Source organism: Pituophis catenifer, unplaced genomic scaffold (assembly GCF_029215685.1).
Source record: "Pituophis catenifer annectens isolate HBS135680 unplaced genomic scaffold, rPitCat1.0.hap2 SCAF_1, whole genome shotgun sequence".
Lineage (NCBI taxonomy): Eukaryota > Metazoa > Chordata > Lepidosauria > Squamata > Colubridae > Pituophis > Pituophis catenifer.
Window position 1 is genome coordinate 1509565 of NW_027256881.1, and position 23540 is coordinate 1533104.

The 23540-nt window shown below is 44.6% G+C and overlaps 1 protein-coding gene across 1 annotated transcript in view; it reads left to right on the forward strand.

The window, feature by feature from the left end:
* Window positions 1-23540, forward strand: part of YPEL2 (yippee like 2) — an 82921-nt gene that overhangs the window by 50550 nt on the left and 8831 nt on the right. The window contains exons 3-4 of the mRNA XM_070931993.1: window positions 8749-8792; window positions 17236-17344. Of these exons, the coding sequence (XP_070788094.1) occupies window positions 8749-8792; window positions 17236-17344 (153 nt within the window). The remainder of the gene's footprint in view (window positions 1-8748; window positions 8793-17235; window positions 17345-23540) is intronic.

Here is a 23540-nt window from a genome sequence, read left to right on the forward strand (position 1 = left end):
TGGGGGCACCCACTATCTGGAACAAGCTCCCCCCGGAGATACGGAGGATCCCGGATCTGCGCACCTTCCACCGCACTCTTAAGACCTTTTTATTTCACCAGGCGGACCTGGCCTAACTTTCTCCCTCTTTTTAAACAATTTTAATATTTTAATATTTTTAATATCTTTTAATCTTCAAAGTTTAAATCTGTTTTAAATTGATTGGGGCCAAACTATTTAATTCGATTTTATCTCTGCTTTTTAAATTTTGTATGTATGTATTTTATTGTTGGCTGTTCACCGCCCTGAGTCCTTCGGGAGTAGGGTGGTATACAAATCAAATAAAAGTAAAGTAAAAGTAAAGGATAAGCCAATGCTTGGCATTGCTAAAGTGAGGTGTGTTTGTGTAGGATTGCACATGTATATCCACAAACGGGCTTAACAACCATTCGTTTAGTGACCGCTCGAAGTTCCAACGGCCTTGTAAAAAAGGGACTTACGACCGTTTTTCACAGTTGTGACCTTTGCAGTGTCGTCGTGATCCCGTGTTCAAAATTCAGATGCTTGGCAACTGACTCCTACTTACGACTGTCGCTGTGTCCAAAGGTCATGCAATCAATTTTTGCGACCTTCCGACAAGCCAAGTCAATGGGGAAAGCCACATTCACTTAACAACCGGGGTTACTAAGTTATCAACTGCAGTGATTCACTTAGCAACGGTCCTAAAATGGGACACCGCTCACGTTAACAAATATCTCACTAAACAACAGACGTTTTGGGCTCAAATGTCATCGTAAACCGAGGACCTGGGTAGACCATTGACTAATTCACAGATTAGTGTAGGGAAAATCTATATAGCTAGTAGTTATAATGACTGTTTTTAAAATTCCCCATTTAGTACAGATAGTCCTCGACTTACGACCGCTCGTTTAGTGAGCGTTCGAAGTTAAAACAGCATTGAAAAAAGCAAGTTGTGGCATTTTTCACACGACGATACTTGCAGTATCTCCATGGTCACGTGATCAAAAGTCAGACGCTTGGCAACTGACTCATATTAATGACGGTTGCAGTATCCCGGGGTCAAGTAATCAGATTCACGTTACTAACTTGAACAACTGTAGTGATTCATTTAACAACTGTGGGAAAAGAGGTCGTAAAATGGGGCAAAGTTCACTTAACAAATGATTCATTTAGCAACAGAAATTTGGGGCTCAATTGTGGTCGTAAGTCAAGGACTGCCTAAGCAACGATTGAATACAGGTAGTCCTCGCCTTACAACAGTTCGTTTAGTGACCGTTCAAGGTTACAACGGCAGGGAAAAAAGTGACTTATGGCCATGTTTCACACTTACAACCTTGGCAGCATTCCCGTGGTCATTTACATACAAATGCTTGGCAACTAGTTCATATTTATGATGGTCGCAGTCAGTGTCCCGGGCTTACGTGATTCCCTTTTGCGACCTCCTGACAGGCAAAATCCACGGGGGAACCCAGATTCACTTAACAACCGTGTGACTAATTTAACAACTGCCATGATTCACTTAACAACTGCGGCAAGAAAAGTTGCGAAACGGGGCAAAACTCTTAACAAATTTCTTCCTTAACCACATCAATTCTGCTTAATAAAATTCTCACTTAACCACATCAATTCTGGGCTCAACTGTGGTCGTAAGTCGAAGACGACCAGTATTGTTGTCCTTATTGTTCTTATCTACAGAGGTAATTCTGATTGCTCATTTTTGGAAGCAGAAGGAAGCTGGACTCTCTGAATTTTTGTCTGGACAAGCAGATTTATTTATTTAATTTTATTTTTTGCTTTAATTTATTATCCTGTCTCATGCTTCCCCCCCCCCCCTCCCCGTGAGTAATAAACATAACCCTGTAGTAGATAGTCCTCAACTTACAACATTCATTTAGTGACCGTTCAAATTTACACCGGCAATGAAAAAAGTGACTTATGACTTTGTCCTTGTAACATCCCCACAGTCTCCCATGATCAAAATTTGGACGCTCGGCAAACTGCCTCATATTTATGACGGTTGAGGTGTGTCCCCCGCGATCACATGATCCCCTTTTGCAGACTTCCTGACAACTAAAATCAATGGGGAAGCCAGATTCACTTAATAACCATATTAACATCTGCAGTGATTTACTTAACAACCAAGGCAAGGTTGTAAAATGAAGCAAAACTCACTTCACAACCGTCTTACTCACAACCGCTCCCTAAGTGGCTCAGTGGCTAAGACATTGAGCTTGTCGATCAGAAAGGCGGTTCGAATCCCTCATATAGGTCTCCTGGGTGAGCAGGGGGGGGTTGGACTAGGTGACCTCCAAGGTCCCTTCCAACTCAGGTACTGTTACTTAGTTATTTGGAGCTCAATCGTTGTCGTAAATCGAGGACTACCTGTAAATCATGCCGGTTGCTACCTGAATCACACCTTTCAAGGGAAGATGAGAGCAGAGCCTAGGACAATGATGGCTAACCTTTTTGCCGCCGCGTCTCAAAAGTGGGGAGAACACAGGGGGTCCCAAACATACGTGCCCATACCCCTAATTTTAACTTTTGTGTACAAATGTTTTTATTTTAGCTGTTCACCGCCCTGAGTCCGAAAGGAGAAGGGCAGTATATAAATCTAATAAAAGATAAAAGATAAAAGAAAGATAATTCAATGAGCCCCGCCCCTCGCATGCACGTGATACCCTCCCACGCTCCCCCCACTTTTGACACGTGATGGCACGGTGGACCTGGTAGGCTGTCTTTCACCCTCCACAAGCTCCAGAGGCATTCTAGGAACCTGGGGAGGGCGAAAACTGCCTTCCCCACCTCCTGGAGACCCTCTGGAGCAGGGGTGGGTTCTAAATTTTTTTACTACCGGTTCTGTGGGCGTGGCTTATTTTGTGGGTGTGGCTTGGAGGTCATGTGACTAGGTGGGTGTGGCTAGCTGGTCAGAGTCATTTCTGGGAGGTCCTCGCACTTACGACCAGTCCTCGCACTTACGACCCAACTCATTTGTTTGCTTTTAACACTGATCAGCTGTAGGACGGCCCTTTGAAGCCCCACGGCAAGAGTTTAAACAGTTTTTTTCCCTCTAGTCATCAGCTGGGGCTCAGGAGGCAGCAATAGATTGGGGGTGGGACCAAATAAAAGGTAAGAATAACGTCGGGGGGGGAGAGCGGGGGGGGAGAACCGGTTCGGTGACATCATATCATCACCGCTACCCGGCTCGGCCGAACCGGACTAAACCGGGAGGAACCCACCACTGATCACGGGTCTAGGAGCTGACAACTCTTGTGTATAATAATGTTTTATTTATTTATTTTCTTTCTTAAAAAATCCACTCTGGTGATACTTTTTTAGTTTCATTCTCTCTCTCTCTCTCTTTGCAAGCATAAAAAAAAAATAAGATTTTTTTTTCCCCTTTGCCTTTGACTCGGCTGTCATGTAAGCAAGTGAACTGTCGGATAATGGGGGAAGATTTACTGGCCACTCTGACACATTTGTGAATCTGCTGTCTGTCTCTCTCTCTCTCTCTCTGTATGTGCGTGTAATTTCCCGCTCCTTCTTTTGCTGGGTCTCTAGCAAATAAATGAGGGTTGGCAGCACCAAAGCTGCCTGAGCTGCAGCTTCATTTTTTATTTTTATTTTTATTTTTATTTTATTTTTTCATTTTCTTTTTCTGTTTTTGATCCCCCTGACATTGATTGGAAGGCCGAGAAGTAGGCGCCGTTGACGGATTAATTGTGTGGTTGTCACGATCTGTGCCACTTCGGGAGCTCAACTGACGCGTCTCCTCTGTGACACCGTTCGCCTGCCTTGGCTGGCTGATCAGAAATTCCCTCTTGAGAATTTCGAGTCAGGGGAACACCCGACTTTGAAAACGCAACAGTTGAACAATTGTGGATATATATTTTAGGGTAGGTTTTGTCCATTCACATGAAAAACAAAATGGAATGGAATGGAATGGAATGGAATGGAATGGAATGGAATGGAATGGAATGGAATGGAATAGAATAGAATAGAATAGAATAGAATAGAATAGAATAGAATAGAATAGAATAGAATAGAATAGAATAGAATAGAAGATTGGAATGAAGATTGGAATGAAGATTGGAACGGAACGGAACGGAATATTGGAATGAAGAATGGAATGGAATGGAATGGAATGGAATGGAATGGAATGGAATGGAATAGAATTGAATAACAGAGTTGGAAGGGACCTTGGAGGTCTTCTAGTCCAACCCCCTGCCCAGGTAGGAAACCCTATGTTGCTCGGTGAGACATTTGTTAAGTGAGTGCTGCCCCATTTGATGACTTTTCTTGCCACCGTTGTTAAGCGAATCACTGCAGTTGTTAAGTTAGTCAAACGGTTGTAAAGCGAATCTTGGCTTCCCCGTTGACTTTTGTTTGTCAGAAGGTTGCAAAAGGGGATCACATGACCCCCAGGCTACTGCGATTGTCGTATATATATACACATACATACATACATATATATGAAACAGTTGCCAAGCATCCAAATTTTGCTTACATGATCACAGGGATGCAACAATCGTCGTAAAGTGTGAAAAATGGTCGTAAGTCACTCTTTTCAGTGCTGGTGTAACTTTGAACGGTCACAAAATGAGCTGTTGTAAGTTGAGGACCACCTGTGTATCTCTGTGTGTGTGTGTGTGTGTGTGTGTTTGTTTGTGTGTGTGTGTGTATGAACCGGTTGTTACAACCGGCAGCAGCCCACCACTGCACAGTTGTTAAGTGAATCACTGCAGTTGTTAAGTTAGTCAAACGGTTGTTAAGTGAATCTGGCTTCCCCATTGACTTTGTTTGTCAGAAGGTCGCAAAAGCGGATCACATGACCCTGGGATGTTGCAGCCATCATAAATACATGCCAGTTGTCAAACACCCAAAATTTGATCGCGTGACGGGATGCTGCAACCGTTCTTAAGTGTGAAAAACCGGCATAAATTCCTTTTCAGTGCCGTTGTAACTTTGAGCAATCACTGTATGAACGGTTATAAATCGGGGACTATATATTATATATGTTTTGTATTTTCACAAACACACACACATATATATATGTATAGGTGAGTGGTGCGGTGGTCTAGAAGTGGAGCTCTCACCTCACAATCAGGAGGCTGTAAGTTTGATCCTAGGTAGAGGCTGATATTTCTCTCTCTGGGCACAAAGAGAATATATCTGCTGAACAAAACTCAGCACTGGAGACAGGAAGGGCATCCGGCCAGTAAACATTCAGTTGCCTAGACTTCATCCCACAACGGATTATGGGGTCATTAAAAGAAGATGATGCTATACATATACACAGGTAGTCCTCCGGTTACAACCAGTCATTCATTTAGAGACTGTTCAGACTTATAACGGCACTGAAAAAAGTAACTGATGACTAGTCCTCGCACTTACGGCATTTGCACTACTTGTAAAAGCCTTATGAGGAGAAACAACAGACCGTATCAGACTCTTCCTTGCCATAGTCAACCCCATTGCGAGGTCTTCTCAAGAAGATCACCCTGAGAGGATCATGGGATAGGGATGGGGCAGCTGTCCTTCTCCCTGCTGGTCCTCCATCTTTCGAATGTCTTCCCTGGAGCTCAGAAGGTGCCTTCCCTTTTTGTCCTCAAGATGGTGAAAATTTTTGATTCCAGACAATTGGTGCAGACGGGCCTTCCTCCGTTCACGTCTGTTTTTGTTGTCTCTTCATTTGGCGGTTTGTTACTTATATTTCCTGGGACTTTACACTGTTGTACGCTTTCTAGGGTCATACATTTCAATTAAAGCACTACATATGCCTTGTAAATAGAGGTAAATAAATAATGGTGTAGGAATTACGTGGCTGGCTAGGGAATTCTGGGTGTTGAAGTTCACTTTCTTAATATGCTGGCTGAGGAATTCTGGGAGTTGGAGTCCACCCATCTTAAAGCATGCTGGCTGGGGAATTCTGGGAGTTGAAGTCCACCCCTCTTCAAGCATGCAGGCTGGGGGATTCTGGGAGTGGAAGTCCACCCATCTTAAAGCCTTCTGGCTGGGGAATTCTGGGAGTTGAAGTCCACCCCTCTTCAAGCATGCAGGCTGGGGGATTCTGGGAGTGGAAGTCCACCCATCTTAAAACATGCTGGCTGGGGAATTCTGGGAGTGGAAGTCCACCCATCTTAAAACATGCTGGCTGGGAGATTCTGGGAGTGGAAGTCCACCCCTCTTAAAGCATAATGGCTGGGGAATTCTGGGAGTGGAAGTCCACCCTATTTAAAACCTGCTAGCTGGGGAATTCTGGGAGTGGAAGTCCACCCATCTTAAAGCAAGCTGGCTGGGGAATTCTGGGAGTGGAAGCCCACCCATCTTAAAGCCTGCTGTCTGGGGAATTCTGGGAGTGGAAGTCCACCCCTCTTAACGTTCCAAGTTTGAGAAACTCTGGTCTAGACACTGAACAAAATAATCCTAATTTTGGTATGGCTGCTTTCCAGCAAGCAGCAAAAGAAATATCTGGCAATTCCAGTGGGAAACTTAACAAAGAGCTCTCTCTTATTTCTTTGACCAAATACGTTCTTATTTTCCATCAACGGCTGATTTTAAACTCCTCCATGACGAAAATGTGCCCTTTCGTGTGACATGGAGCTTGTTCTGCCTGCCCCTTTAATGCAAACCAAATGCTTATTTTTTCAGATGTTTAAAAACTCAGGACATAAATAGAATGTTTCCCTTTAAATGAAGGTGGAACCATGTAGAGGAGGCGGGCCATGCCCAGAACTGTGATGCTTGATTGGCTGACTGGATCTCAACTGTATTTGGCACCTGATAAATTTAAAGAGACATGACAGATACTGGAATGAGATTGATTGTAGAAAATTTGCTCTCTTTACAACCAATAGGGTATAAATAGAACCCTGGAATTAGGTTGCATGAAATTGTTTTGTAAATTAAGGTTATTGGTCCATATATAGGTAATCCTCATCTTATGACCGTAACTGAGCCAGAATTACGGTTGTAAATCATGCTGGTCATTTCTCAGATTATCACATGACCAATCCAATTTTGTGGCTTTCTTGCCACGGTCCTTAAGTGAATCCACGGTTGTCAATGAACATTAAACTTGTTCAGCGAATCCATTGTCCACAATGGGCTTTTTTTTGCAAGATATTGCAGAAATTGTTTTCCAGCAAAAATATCGGAAATGACAATCATTTGTTTGAGGGACACTGCAAATATCTGTAAATATGGACTGGTTGTGAAATGGTTCCAAAATATACTATCAGAAGTTTGAATCTCCCATCGTAAGAACCGTTTTGGGGGGTCCGTCATAACGTGAACATTCACTAAGCGACTGGTCATAAGTCAAGGACTACCAGTTTGGAAATATCTCTTGATTTATCTAATTTATATAGCTGCCCATCTTATACCAAAAGCGACTCAGGGAGGCGTACAAGAAAGCTATCAGACGTGATCCTTGACTTACGAACCGCCCAGAATGTCCGTTGCTGAGCAAGACCGTTGTTAAGTGAGTTTTGCCCCATTTTACGACTTTTCTTGCCACAGCTGTTAAATGAATCCCTAAATTAACAACATCGTCATTAAGCAAATCTGGCTTTCCCCCCGTTGACTCTGCTTGCCAGAAGGTCGCAAAAGAGGACCACCGCAACCGTCATAAATACGAGTTGCTTGCCGAGCGCCTGGATTTCAATCGTGTGGCCATGGGGATGCTGAAGGGGTGAAATCCAGCAGGTTCTGACAGGTTCTGGAGAACCGGTAGTGGAAATTTTGAGCAGTTCGGAGAACCGGTAGCAGAAATTTTGAATAGTTTGGCGAACCGGCAAATACCACCTCTGGATGGCCCCCGGAGTGGGGAGGGAATGGGGATTTTGCAGTATCCTTCTCCTTGAATGGGGTGGGAATGGAGATTTTGCAGTATCCTGCCACACCCACCAAGCCATGCCCGCCAAGCCAAGCCCACCAAGCCACACCCACAGAAAAATTAGTAAAAAAAATTGGATTTCACCACTGGGATGCTGTGTGAAAAATGGTCATAAGTGATTTTTTGAGTGCCTTTGTTAAATTGTTACTGTCACTAAACAAATGGCTGTAAGGTGAGGACCTCCTGTACATGCCAATTTTTTTGTGTGTGTTATTTATAGAGCAATGCTAAGTATAAATTTCCCTTTAAAAAAATGTATTATAGATCTCTTTCTCCCCTTCGCTTGTCTGTCTCAGCTTTTGATTTTTTTTTCTCTTGAGCTGACATATTTTCCCACTGGGCCTGCAGGCTAAAACAACTGTGTATTTTGTTGCATACTGGTCTATTTTTTCCCCCATAAATGCTCAAGTCAGATACAGTTCCATCAACTATTGACATCTCTTGGCACAAGGCCATTTTTATAAACAAAACAAAACAGAAATCTCTTTTTTTTTTTTTTTTTTTTAGTTAAGGAGAAGCGTGCAGATTGGTGTGATAAGAGCACATACGCATGGAAAAGGGGGGGAAAACATTCAGAAATTGCTAAAGAGCATCTAGCAATTTCTTAACACTGTTTTTCTCACACCTTGGCAGCTTGAAGATAGGTGGACTTCAACTCCCAGAATTCCCTAACCGGCATGGGGAATTCTGGGAGTCAAAGTCCACACAACCTCCATGCTTGCCCAAGTTGAGAAAAACTGTCTTAAAGGAATATACCTTTTTTTTTTTTTTTTTTAGAAATGCCTTTCTATACTACCCACTGAGTTTAATCAACTTTTTTATTTCATTTTATCCTATTTTTGCTTGCCTTTCAGTCTTTCCAAGGAAGTCAAGGGCGAGCCTATCTCTTCAATTCAGTGTGAGTGTTTTTGTGTTTTTGTTTTTTTTAAAGTGTTGTGGTCGTTGGTCTCCGTAAAATATCTCCCCGTAGCTTTTCAATGCCTGGTCTTGTGACAAAATTAGCCGAATAGAGAGGACTGTTAACTGCAATAGTTTTAACCTTGTTCTCCTTTTTTTAAAGGCTATCTGTAGTTGGAGGACTAAAATAAAACTTCCAGATGGGGAGGAAATTTATCTTATTACTGAAAGATAAGCTGTAAGGAACAGCTGTGTTACTCTTCGTAGCTTGCCTTGCTGGCAGTAGAGAATAACAGGGTAAAAGAATAACAGAGTTGAAAGGGACTTTGGAGGTCATCTAGTCCAACCCCTTGCTCAAGCGGGAAACCTTATACCATTTCAGACAAATGGTTGCCCAATCTCTTCTTAAAAACCTCCGGTGTTGGAGCATTCACAACTTCTGGAGGCAAGTAGTTCCACTGGTTAATTGTTCGAACTGTCAGGAAGTTCTAGGTTGCTTCTCTCCTTGATTAGTTTCCACCCGTTGCTTCTTGTCCTGCCTTCAGGGGTTTTGGAGAATAGCTTGACTCCCTCTTCTTTGGGGTAGCCCCTGAGATATTGGAAGACTGCCATCATGTCACCCCTAGCCTTTCTTTTCATCAAAATAATTAGGATACAAAACTGGAACATAATCATAGGGCTGGAAGAGATCTCAGTCCAACCTCCCCCCTTTTTTTTTTTTTTTATTTGATTTATATGCCGCCCTTCTCCGGGGACTCAGGGCGGCTTACAATGCGTTAAGCAATAGCCTTCATTCTTTTGTATATTTATACAAAGTCAGCTTATTGCCCCCACAAACTGGGTCCTCAATTTACCTACCTTAGAAAGGATGGAAGGCTGAGTCAACCTTGAGCCTGGTGAGATTCGAACTTATGGTAATTGCAGACAGCTGGTGTTAATCACAATGCTATCAGTCTGCTGAGCCACCAGGCCCTTGTCCAAGGCAGAAGACCTTATAGTATCGTGATGGCGAACCTATGGCACGCATGCCACAGATGGCACATGGAGCCATATCTGTGGTCACACGAGCATTGCTCTAGCTCAACTCCAGCGCATATGCGTGCACTGGCCAGCTAATTTTTGGGCCTTCGGGGCCAACCAGAAGTTGGGAAACGGGCTTTTCCGGCCTCCAGAGGGCCTCCGGGGGTGGTGGGAAGGCTGTTTTCACCCTCCCCAGAATCCTAGAAAGCCTCTGGCGCCTGGGGAGGGCAAAAAAACAGGCCTACTGGGCCCACCGAGCCATCACATGCCAAAAGCGGGGGGAGTGAGGAGGGGTCACGCACGCATGTGCAGTGGGTAGGACGCATTGAATAATGGGTGTGGGCACATGTGCACACAACCCCTCCGCTCTCCTCCCACTTTCGGCACATGACGGCAAAAAGGTTAGCCATCCCTGTTATCTTGATCATCTTGATAATAATAATAATAATAATAATAATAATTTTATTTCTATACCGCCCTTCTCCCGAAGGACTCAGGGCGGTGTACAGCCTGTTTAAAAACACAAACAAAACAACAATATAAAATTTAAAATAATTAAATAAAGTGGCTCAGATTTAAAACCCCAATAAATTTAAATATCCCAATTTAAAAGCTATTGTGTTGTTAGTCCGGCCTGGCGGAATAATAGGGTCTTCAGTGCGCAGCGAAACGCCCGGAGGTCGGAGATCTTACGAATTTCCGGGGGCAGTTCGTTCCACAGGGATGGGGCTCCCACAGAGAAGGCCCTCCCCCTGGGCGCCGCCAGTCGACCTAACTTGGTTGACGGCACCCTGAGGAGACCCTCCCTGTGGGAACGGACTGGTCGGTGGGAGGCTATTGGTGGCAGGAGACGGTCTCGGAGGTACCCGGGTCCTATGCCATGGAGTGCTTTAAAGGTGGTAACTAACACCTTGAATCGCACCCGGAAGACCACTGGGAGCCAGTGCAGCTCGCGCAGGAGGGGTGTCACATGGGCACAACGAGTTGTGCCCATAACCACCCGCGCGGCAGCATTCTGGACCAGTTGGAGCCTCCGAGTGCTCTTCAAGGGGAGCCCCATGTAGAGAGCATTACAATAGTCCAACCGGGAAGTAACAAGGGCATGAGTGACCGTGTGTAGGGCGTCCCGATCCAGAAAGGGCTGCAACTGGTGAATCAGGCGAACCTGATAAAAGGCCCCCCTGGCCACGGCCGTCATATGCTCTTCTAAAGACAGCCGTGCATCCAGAAGGACACCTAGATTGCGAGCCCTCTCTGTGGGGGGCAGAGATTCACCCCCAATAGTCAGCCATCATATGGTTATCCAGTTTACTTTTGATAACCTCCAGTGATGGAGCAGTCACAACTTCTGGAGGCAAGCTATTCTAACTGTCAAAGAAATTTCTCCTTATTTCTAAGTTGGTTCTCTTCCTTGATTAATTTCCATTCATTGCATCTTGTCAAAAACCCAGTTAGTTGAAATGCTGGTTTGAATGAGCCTAACACCTTACAGAGGTGTGTTTTTTTTTGGTAATTTGTTTTAAAATTTGTGGGGGGGGGGGGAATGTAGTTTTCCATAATTTGAACGAAGGCCTATATAGAATACACTTGTCTTTTCTCTACAATGGAAATCTTGATAAGCTGCCTAAGGGCAGTATTTCTCAAACTTTGCAGCTTTAAGATATGTGGACTTCAGTTCCCAGAATTCTAGTCACACTGACTAGGGAATTCTGGGAGTTGAAGTCCCCATGGCTTAAAATTGAGAAACGTAACGCTACAACAGGGGTGTCAAACTGGCGGCCTGCGGGCCGGATGTGTCACATGCAGACCACGCCCACCCCAGCTCTGTGAAGGGGAAAAAACGTCACGAAACGTCACACGACAGCAACGTGACTCGCGACGGGTCTCCAAACTTGGCAATTTCAAGACTTCTGGACTTCAATTCCCAGAATTCCCCATGCTGGCAAGGGGAATTCTGGGAATTGAAGTCCACCAGTCTTAAAAGTTGCCAAGTTTAGAGACCCCTGCCCACAACCGCAAGATTGCCAACAAGCCTGTTCGATTCATGTTTTTTCGATCTCGGATGCAAGACATTTTTTTCAGAATTTAGCTTTTCACTGAAAAATTTCATGAGATTAGAAGAAACCAGGCCGTCCCAAGCCTATTGGGGAGATAAATGAAGACATGACATTAGAAATGGAAAAAGTGACAAAGACTAAGCTATTCCTGTGTGCCATGTTTAACAACCACAATTCGGTCTGGCAACTTGGTTGTTAAGGAGAATGGTTGCTAAGTGGAATCATAACTCTGTTGGGATAATGTTTCTGCATTCATTTATTTATTTATTTATTTATTTATTTATTTATTTATTTATTTATTTATTTATTTATTTATTTATTTATTTATTTATTATTTAAATTTCTATACCGCCCTACTCCCGAAGGACTCAGGGCGGTGAACAGCCACAGGATAAAACACATAAATACAAAAATTTAAAATAGAATAAAAACGAATTAAATAATTTGGCTGAACAAATTTAAAATACCCCATAATTTAAAAACAAATTAAAATTTGCATTTAAAAAGGGGAGAAGATTTAGGCCAGGCCAGCTTGATGAAATAAAAAAGTCTTAAGTCTTTTCTTTGCTTTCTGGACCAGAGAAGGCCATAAATGCAAAAAATTGGTGGCCACGTTTATTTATTTGCCATTTGTCTCAAATGGTATAGGTTTCCCTGTTTAAGCAGGGAGTTGGACTAGAAGACCTCCAAGGTCCCTTCCTTGTTATTCTGTTATTCGTATTTATTTATTAAATTTGTTTTCTGCCCATCTCGCTGCAAGGTGAGGTTATTTTCTATTGTGATTGTAAATCATGGCAGTCGTTAAACAAGGCAGTTGCTAAGTGAGGACTGTACCTAAAAACCGGGCACACCTAGAAGATTTCCCACAGATTGCCATCTCATGTAGTCTCTCTGTCACTTATTTTGGAGTGTCATTCACTTATTTGCTAGATTTCTGCCCCAGAATTCCTTAAAAGTGTAGCACCTACTTTTCCTATTTTCCCCACAACAACCCTGCAAAGCAGGTTCCCACAATTGTCCCACAATTGTTCCCTGAGCTTCTAGAGCTGAGGAGGGTCTTCACGCTCCTTTATCCAGCCTATCCCCCTCCCAATATAAGCAACGATTAGAAAGTAAAACTCTTAACACAAAGATTGTCAAGCTTTCCAAACTGTACAGCTCTTCTGGCCCCCCAAAAATAGGGCATTACAACGATCCATATCCTTTGAAATAAACAAATATTGCATAGTTTTGATATCTCCTCCTTGGATTTTGTGCGATCTGGATTGCACAAAACCTTGCCAGGCAGCTTGTGTGGCCTGAAATTGAACAAAAGTTTGATGTGAAGTCACCCATCACCTCACCCCTTTCGGGAATATTTGAGTGTTTTAATTCGTTTTATCTGGGACCTCAATGGTTATCTTGGGTGTTTGAGTGCCCGACCCATAATATGTCCTGACTGTAACATTATGAGTGCATAATCTACTAGTAATTGTTCTGTCCCTGTCCCACACGCACACACACCAACGGACGTTCAAGAGTTAAAGACCAAACCAGCCGGCAAAATCCTTTTCCTTATGATAACAGAACTTGGCAACAACCTAGTGGCTGCCTGCCAAGAGTTTATTACTTACGAAGAGGAGAGATAACTTCTCCCCACTTCTGGTACATCAAAGGAAACAGCTTAATAATTACAGAGTCAATCAAGTCCAAAGATAATCCAGCAAAGTCTATAGCAAAAAGTCCGGCAATGCAGAACGGCGTGGAAGCTTTCAGCTTTGTTCGTCACAAGGTTTGACTGGCCACCACGCTCCCTTTTATACCTTGTGGGGTGTGGTCCAGTGACTCAGCCTAATCTCGGGCACGCCTTTTCTTCTGTTGCGCACGCTTATCTCTGCGACGTTGGCGTGGATCCAGCCAAGACTCATTACCCTCATCACTGTCCATCTGTGGCTGCGTGGATGTGCTTGGCCCTGGCCCTCTCTCTTGCCCTTCGGCGGACACCGAAGGCATTGCCAAAGAGGAGGGTCCTGGAGAGGGAGGCCTTGCCAACTCCTCTCCTTCACTCTCGGAGTCCTCTCCTGCCGATGACACAGGCTCAGGCAACGGAGCCACAACAGTAATAAAAGCCTCTCTGAGGTATCTCAACATTAAATACGGTGCTCTGGGAGACACACACGGTTTCAGGTTCATTGAATTGTGTTGAATCAATCAATGAATCCATCCGAACAGAGCTGGGAGGGACCTTGGAGGTCTTCTAGTCCAACCTCAAGCAGGAGACCCTATACCTGTGATGGCAAACCTATGGCACACGTGTCAGAAGTGGCACACGGAGCCATCTCTCCAGGCACGTGAGCCGTCACCCATTAGTCTTCCGCAGTGGTGGATTCCTCCCGGTTCGGCCCGCTTCTCCCGAGCCGGTAGTGGTGATGATATGACGTCACCAAACTGGTTCTGCCCCCCCCCGGTGTCCCCCCACCCCCCCGCGTTATCCTTACCTTTATTTGGCCCCACCCCCAATCTATTGCTGCCTCCTGGGTACCAGCTGCTGGCTAGAGGGAAAAAACCTGTTTAAACTCTTGCCGCGGGGCTTCAAAGGGCCGCCCTACAGCTGATCAGTGTTAAAAGAGAACAAATTAGTAGACCGGTGCCTGCAAAAATAAATGGGTAGACCGGTGCCTGAAAAATACATGAGTAGATCAGTGCCTGCAAAAATAAATGGGTAGACCGGTGCCTGCAAAAATACATGAGTAGATCAGTGCCTGCAAAAATAAATACATGAGTAGATCAGTGCCTGCAAAAATAAATGGGTAGACCGGTGCCTGCAAAAATACATGAGTAGATCAGTGCCTGCAAAAATAAATACATGAGTAGATCAGTGCCTGCAAAAATAAATGGGTAGATCGGTACAGCTCTGCAAGCAGTTAAAGCCAGGTAGACCAGTACCTCTGCTAAATCCTAAATAATTGTCACCATCAAGCTACGCCCATAAAATAAGCCACGCCCACATAACCGGTAGTAAAAAAATTTAGAACCCACCCCTGGTCTTCCAGGTTCTGGAAGCTTGTCTTCACACACATGGGAGCACTGGAAATCAGAAGAGCAGCCGCCCGGTGCACATGCGCGCCGGCCACCTGGTCTCCCGGTTTCTGGCGCATATTGTTCTGCCCCAGCTAAGGACCCCAAAGAACACAGCACACACAAAATCTGTACAAACCTTAGTTTGCTAATTAAGAACTACTAATGAGCTTTCTTAGTAGTTGTTCGAACACAAGTACAGTTTAAATCAGTCTTTTCTGAACAAGGGCTGTTAATTTAACTTCCTTAACAGCCGACAAGAATCCAAAGAAGAATAACTCAATTCTGAAGCACAGTATTTCAGATAACTGTAATCTTACTGTGGTTGGCAGAATGCCCAGAAGCAATTTGCAGGAACGCTGACGAGAGAGAAATGAGAGCCGAATCCAACGTTTCTGGAATCAAGACGCGAAGGAATATGAACAAAGTTGTTTCCTGCAAATTGCCTCAGTCGTCGTCCTTCCTTAAATAGGCTAGGGGAGTGGCCAATTAGCCCCAAGCCTTACTCTCGAGGAGACCTCCTCCTGAGGAGCCACTCCTGCCTTTTAACAGCTCTGTGCGCTCGTGCATTGAGAAGAGGCTCCTCCTCTTCTTCCTCTTCACTTCACTTATGGGAGCTTCTGAAGGCCCTGGCTGAATCTCCGCCTCTGGCACCACATCTTCTCCAGCCTCCTCAGTGTCTGACTCGAGCACCAGCTGCAGAGGCTGCTGGCGCAGCACCAAACCAGCCTCCTTGCTGTCTGAATCAGCTACTGGCTGCACAGGCCGCTGACGGGCCACAACACATATGCACATGTGAAGACCAGCCTGTGCGCTCCGGGAAGATGATCTTCCAGTTTCTGGCACACGCATGCGCACCGAACAGCTGGTCTTTGCATGCGCATCTGTGCCAGAAACCGGAAGATGAGATGGCCGGTATGCATGCGCGTGCCGAAAACCGGAAGAGTAGCCACCCAGCGCGTGCTTACCCGCATGCACCGGGTGGTTGCTATTCCAGTTTCTGGTATGTATGCGCATGCGTGCGTGCTCCAATTTCGGCACTCGGTGCCGAAAAGGTTTGCTGACACTGCCGTATGCCATTTCAAACAAGTGACTGTCCAGTCTCTTCTTAAAAACCTCCAGTGATGAAGCACCCACAACTTCTGGTGGCAAGGTGTTCCACTGGTTAAAATTGTCCTTACTCTTAGGAAATTTCTCCTTAATTCCAGGTTGCTTCTCTCCTTGATTACTTTCCATCCGTTGCTTCTTGTCCGGCCTTCAGGTGCTCTGGAGAATAGGTTGACCCCCTCTTCTTTGTGGCAGCCCCTCAAATACTGGAATACTGTTATCATGTCACCCCTAGTCCTTCTTTTCTCTAGACTGTCCATACCCAATTCCTGCAACCATTCTTCATATGTTTCTGTCAGTGGTGGGTTCCTCCCGGTTCCGTCCGGTTCGGCCGAGCCAGTAGCGATGACGATATGTCGGTTCTTCCCGACGAGTAGCGGTTCTCCCCCCCGCCCTCCCAACTCCCCACGTTATTCTTACCTTTTATTTGGTCCCACCCCCAATCTATTGCTGCCTCCTGAGTCCCAGCTGATGACTAGAGGGAAAAAAACTGTTTAAACTCTTGCCGCGGAGCTTCAAAGGGCCGCCCTACAGCTGATCAGTGTTAAAAGCAAACAAATGAGTCGGGTCGTAAGTGCGAGGACTGATCGTAAGTGTGAGGACCTTCCAGAAATGACTCTGACCAGCTAGCCACGCCCACCTAGTCACACGATCTCCAAGCCACACCCACAAAATAAGCCACGCCCACAGAACCGGTGGCAAAAAAAAATTTAGAACCCACCCCTGATTTCTGTCTCCAGGCCTTTAATCCTCTTAGTTGCTCTTCTTTACACTTTTTCCCAAAGTCTCAACATCTTTTTTTGTAATGCGGGGACCGAAACTGGGTGCAGTATTCCAGGTGCGGCCTTATCAAGGTTTTATAAAGCGGTACTAATACTTCACATGAATTTGTAAAAAAAAAAATAATGTAAAATGTGCCTTCAAAAAAACTGACTTCGTTTTTAATATTTCTGTACACCCCAGAGCAACCTTGCTCACTTTATGAGGTGTGGACTTCAATTCCCAGAATTCCCTAGCCAGCCATGATGGGGTTGGGGAATTCTGGGAATTGAAGTGTCCACACTTCTTAAAGTGATCACGTTTAAGAGAAACAGCTCTGGAATATAGTTGATAATACTTGGCCATCTGTGACAAGGATGTTAGCTTGCTCCTTCAGTGAAATGAAGCATTTTCTCTCTCTTCCCAACCTCTTGTTACCCACAGAGTCAACGTGGGCTGCGGTCCGGCAGAGGAGCGAATTCTGCTAACGGGACTCCATGCCGTGGCTGATATTTACTGTGAAAATTGCAAAACTACACTTGGTTGGAAATATGTGAGTGGTGATGGGTTGCTTCTTATTCTTATTATCAAGGGCCGAAACATTTTTTTTTCCCCCATGAGACCCCGGTTTTCAACCTGCAGGGCGTCAGTGCAGGTAGTCCTCGAGTTACGGCCACAATTATTGAGCGCCACAATTTATGTTGCTAAGTGAAAGTTTTGTTAAGTGAATCCTTGCAATTGTTTAAGTTAGTAACACGGGTTGTGTAAATGAATCTGGTTTCCCTGTTGACTTTTGCTTGTCAGAAGGTCCCAAAAAGAGATCACATGACCTCAGGACATTGTAACTGTCATAAATCCATGTAGTCCTCAAGTTACGACCACAATTGTGCCCAAAGTTTATGTTGCTAAGTGAAACATTTCTTAAGTGAGTTTGCCCCAGTATACGACTTTTCTTACCACAGTTGTTAAATGAATCAGGGATAAGTTTGTAACCCCGGTTGTTAAGTGAATCAGGCCTCTCCATTGACTTTGTCAGAAGGTCGCAAAAGAGGGATTGCGTGACCCTGGCACACTGCAACCGTCATAAATATGAACCAGTTGCCACCTGAATTTTGATCACGTTGACCACGGGGGGACGCTGCCACGGTCGTAAGTGTGAAAAACGGTCCTAAGTCACTTTTTTTCAGTGCCGTTGTAACTTTGAGCGGTCACTAAATGAACCGTTGTAAGTCGAGGACTACCTGCCCTTAATTTTCTCTGAATGTTTCCAGGGAGCTGCAGGCCACCCACCTGAATAAGCTTAATGGCAGAAGCGAAGTAATCTTATTAAACAGATGATACTTAAAACAGGCAGAGGAAAGTGAGGTCATAGAGAAGGAGAGCTAGAGGGTCAATCATCAGTAACCAGGTTTAAACATGCTTGGGAGAAACACATGTTCATCACCCAAAGAAAAATTAAAAATGAAAGATAAAATACAGTCCTCCTGTATTTATAGTCCATTTAATGACCATTCAAAGTTAATGTCAGGGTTCCAAGTAATACACCCATAGCAGACAAAACTCCGAGGCAAGTAGATTCCTCAAAGAATAGTCTCATTGGATATATCCAGAGGTGGGCTTCAAAAATTTTAGCAAGGGGTTCTCTGCCTGGTTGCTGGGTGGGCATGGTGGGTGTGGCCTAGCCAGCCTCCTGCACCAGGGTGGGGTAGGGTTGTTTTTGCCCTCCCCAGGCTCCAGAGGCTTTCCTTGAGCCTCTGGGAGGGCGAAAACGGCCTCCCCAGGCTTCGGAGGCCCTCTAGAGGCTGGAAACGGGCTAGCTTCCCGAACTTCCGGTAGGCCCGTTTTTCACCCTCCCTGAGCCGCTGTGCGCGCCCTGTACTTACCTGCATCCAAAACGGGCCGCATGGGGACTCCTGGGAGGGGTGGGGCGGGGTGGGCGGGGCGGGGCGGGGTCAGTCAGGAGTGGGATTTGGGGGTCCTCCGAACTGCACAGAATCTTAGCTAGAGGTCCTCCCGAACCCCTGCGAACCCCCAGCAGCCCACCCCCTGGATATATCATATTGGCACAGTTCTGGTGAAAACCGACTCTGAAGGTTTCCACGATTTTCACCTAATTAAACGTAAAAGTTTTTCCCCTTCTCCAAACATCACGTGGCTCAATCACGGTGCCATCCAGTCGCCTGGTGACTTCACTCCTCCTGTCTCTCTGACCAGGTGTGAGAATGGCCTTGGTTCCCAAGAGAAAGTATTTTGTTTTGGCTACAAAACCTCAGCTATCTCTATTCCTCCCTCCCTATCCCTCAGCTCCAGTGTGGCAACCCTGAAGCCTCAAAATGGCCTCCGTCAGGTCAGCTTCAGGGTTGACAGTTAGAACAGCTGTGAAAAATGTGACTTTACGATCATTTTTCACACCATTGCAGCATCCCCGTGGTCACGTGATCAGAATTCAGGCGCCTGGCAACCGGCTCATAGTTACGACGGTCGCAGCGTCCCAGGGTCACATGATCCTTTTTTTGCGACCTTCTGACCGGCAAATCCAGCCTGATTCACTTCACAACCAGGTTACTAATTTAGCGGACTAATTAACTGGATGGATTCACTTAACAGCCGTGGCAAGAAAAGTCATAAAATCGGACAAGACTCATTTAACCGATGTCTTGCTTAGCGGCAAAAATTTTGGACTCAGTTGTGGTGGTAGGCCCAAGACCACCCGTAAATAAATAAAAAAAATCATTTAAAAATTACGAGGAAATTTCACACATATGTGCTAGTCGTTCCCGACTCTAGGGGGCAGTGCTCATCTCTGTTTCATAGCCGAAGAGCCAGCACTGTCCGAAGACGTCTCCGTGGTCATGTGGCCGGCATGAGTAAATGCCAAAGGCGCACGGAATGCTGTTCCCTTCCCACCAAAAGTGGTCCCTATTTTTCTACTTGCATGTTTTTCTGTGCTTTCGAACTGCTAAGTTGGTAGAAACTGGGGCAAGGAACAGGAGCTCAGCCCGTTATGCGGCACTAGGGATTCGAACTGCTGAACTGCAGACCTTTTCGATCGACAAGCTCAGCGTCTTAGCCACTGAGCCACCGCATCCCTATCTTACTAAATAAATAAGATTTGTTGCAAAAGGAAACATGGACCTTCAAATCAGGGCAGGATGAATCCTTCCGCATCCTACATGATTTGAACAATTAGGTTATATTTTTTATACAGGTAGTCCCCCAACTTACAACAGTTCGTTTAGTGACCAAAGTCACTTGGGAAAAGTGACTTATGACCGTTTTTCACAGTTGCAACCTTTGCAGCATCCCCATAATCATGTGATCAAAATTCTGATGCTTGACAACTGACTCACATTTATGACGCTTCCAAGTGTCCCAAAGTCAACTTTTGATCAACTTTTACAACCTTCTGACAAGCAAAATCCATGGGGAAGCCAGATTCACTTAATAACCCAAGTTGCTAACATGTCCACTGCAGTGATTTCACTTAACAACGGTGGCCAGAAACGTCGCAAAATGGGCCAAAATTCACTTAACAAATGTCTCATTAACAACAGAAAATTGTCATCGTAAGTGAGGACTACCTGCAATACATATCTGGCACTTTACAAATAATCCTCAATTTACGATCGTAATTGAGCTTGGAATTCTGGTCATAAATCGAGACATCATGTCACCGGACTCTTTTTTTTCCTTCTTTTTTTTTTCCAAAGAATTTTTTTATTTTTAAACATAACAAAACATAAAACAACCATCATCCATTACAATTACAGAAAGTGTGTAAATCGGTTAAAAATCTTTTGTTCTTAATCCCATATCCACAATTTACAAATTATTTAATTTCTCTTATTTGACAATTTTATATATCCCTTTGTATTATTCTCATTTAACAATTATTTAACAAAAGTTTGACTCCCATAAAAAAAAGAAAAAAAATACTTCTTATATTTTATCATTGCATTAATTTCATATTTCATACTTCATTTCCATGCCTTATTATCTAGCCATTGGTAAAACAAATCCCATATCAAATAATATTGTTTTGTCTTCCTGTTCTCTAATTTCAAATGTCTATTTACTCATTTCAGCACATTCCATCATTTTCTTAATGACTTCATCTCTTTTTTTTACTTTTTTGAGTTGGTTGTTAAGCAGACGTGGCAGTCGTTAAGTGAATGAATGTGGTGGTTCATTAAAGGAACGTGGCAATTGTTAAGTGATTCAGCTCTAAACACAAGAAACTGGCAAAAAAAAAAGTCACAATCACTGCAAACCACAAAGTGAAGTGATTGTCAAAAGCCCCAAACACAGACACATAACTGCGAAAGAGATGGTTAACCATCATAACTTTGATAATACAGATAGTCCTCTATTGTGGCTTGCCAGCTGCCAGCAGAGCTAGCAGCAGACTCAGATGATGAGGAGGTTGGGGAGGAACTTGGGCCAGTTCTGGAGTCTGGGGAAGGCTCTGATGGATGGTCTGCGTCGGATGCAGAGATAGAGCCAGGGCCGTCCGACATTTCCCAGCCACCGGAGAGGCAGTTGCCTTTGGAGGCTGATATGAGTGAGGAGGAAGAACAGCTGGGGCCTGTTCCAGATTCACGTATGCGTAGAGCAGTTAGGAGAGGTGAGCAACGGAGGACAAGGAGTCGACTCGGGAAGCAAGGCACAAGTGGACGCTGAATGGCCCTTCCCTGGCTGGAGAATAAATAGAAGGAAAGGGGAGTGGTGGTCGTAGGAGACAACCGTTCGTATTTCTGAAGATTTTGCTCATTGTGTTTCATGCCACAAAGACTGCTTGCCAGAACTTAATTGGCAGCCTTTCGGCTGGGAGCTCCCGGCCTGGCAATTATCGCAAGGAACTGATAAGTTAACTGTTGCTGCCGTTAACTCCTTGAAGGACTCTTGCCTGGACTTTTCGGTGGGTGAATGCAATTAATTCATAAGAGGTAAACAAAGAGGGTTTTTTCGTGACAAGTAGTCTGTTTCTTGTGTCTGCTAAGGCTGGGTCAGAACTTCCTCGACTTACAACAGTCCCTTTAGTGATCGTTCAGAGTTACAGTGGCCCTGAAAAAAGTGACTTAAGTTCATTTTTCAACTTATGACCATTGCAGCATCCCTATGGTCACTATAATCAAAATTGGGCTTTCTTGGCAACTGACTCGTATTTATGACATCGTAGTATTTGCGACCTTCTGGCAGGCAAAAATGCTTAGCAATTGGTTCAGTGGTGGGGTCCTCCTGGTTCGGTCCGGTTCGGCCGAGCCGGTAGCGGTGACGATATGACATAACCGAACCGGTTCTCCCCCCCCGCCCTCCCCCCCACCCCACCCACGTTATTCTTACCTTTTATTTGGTCCCACCCCCAATCTATTGCTGCCTCCTGAGTCCCAGCTGATGACTAGAGGGAAAAAAACTGTTGAAACTCTTGCCGCGGGGCTTCAAAGGGCCGCCCTACAGCTGATCAGTGTTAAAAGCAAACAAATGAGTCGGGTCGTAAGTGCGAGGACTGGTCGTAAGTGTGAGGACCTTCCAGAAATGACTGACCAGCTAGCCACGCCCACCTCGTCATATGACATCCAAGCCACACCCACAAAATAAGCCACGCCCACAGAACCGGTAGTAAAAAAATTTAGAACCCACCCCTGAATTGGTTGATATGACCGTCGCTGTGTCCCAAAGTCATGTGATCAACTTTTATAGCCGCCTGACAAGCAAAGTCAATGGGGAAGCCAGATTCATTTAACAGCCATATTACTAACTCAACAACTGAAGGGATTCACTTAACAACTGTGGCAAGAAAGGTCGTAAAAGGGGGGGAAAAATTCACGTAGCAAATGTTTCACGTAGCAGCAGAAATTTTGGGCTCAATTATTGTCGTAAGTCGAGGATTACCTGCAAGGTCGTAAGTAGCTTTTGGCGGGAAGGTGTCGTAATTTCAAACAGTTGCTAAACAATCGTCCGTAAGTCGAAGACTACTTGTAAAAAAAACAAGTTTATAAGCTTCCTTCTGGATTTCTGCAGAACAGATTCTTTCAAACGGCCGTAGGGCTCTTGTGATATTCAGACCTGTGATATTTTAAGAAAATACGTTATTCTCACCATTTACGTCTGTGGCTTTTCACACTAAGCAAAGTGTTTTGTGATACAAGCACCTCGCTTCTGTGGAAACTCTAGCGAGCTACTCCTTTGCTTCACTATAAGTAGTCCTTGACTTACAACCACAATCATCATCTTTCAATGACCCCAAAATTCCTTGCCGGGTGGAGTCTGCACAACTGAATGGAGCTGAGTGTTTACTGGCCGGATGCCCTTCCTGTCTCCAGTGCTGAGTTTTGTTCTATTCTCATTGTGCCCAGAGAGAGAAATAGCTGCCTCTACTTAGGATCGAACTCACAGCCTCCTGATTGTGAGTGGTGCGGTGGCCACTCAGACTTACGACCGCAATCAAGGCCAAAATATCTATTGCTAAGCAATACAATTGTTAAGGGAGTTTCCCTCCCCCCCCCCATTTTATGACCTTTTTTTTTTTAAATATACTTTATTAGTTTTTAAAATTGTAGAAAACATCAAATCTCCGTTAACATCCAAGGTGTCGTGTATTTACATATTTGCAAAATATATATATCAAATAAATTCGAAACTACCATTACTAAAGATAAGTATATCCTAACATAACAATCTTATTCTATTATTCCACCATTTGTACCACCTTTCCCATACTACATAGAATTTTGAGTTCACATCATTAT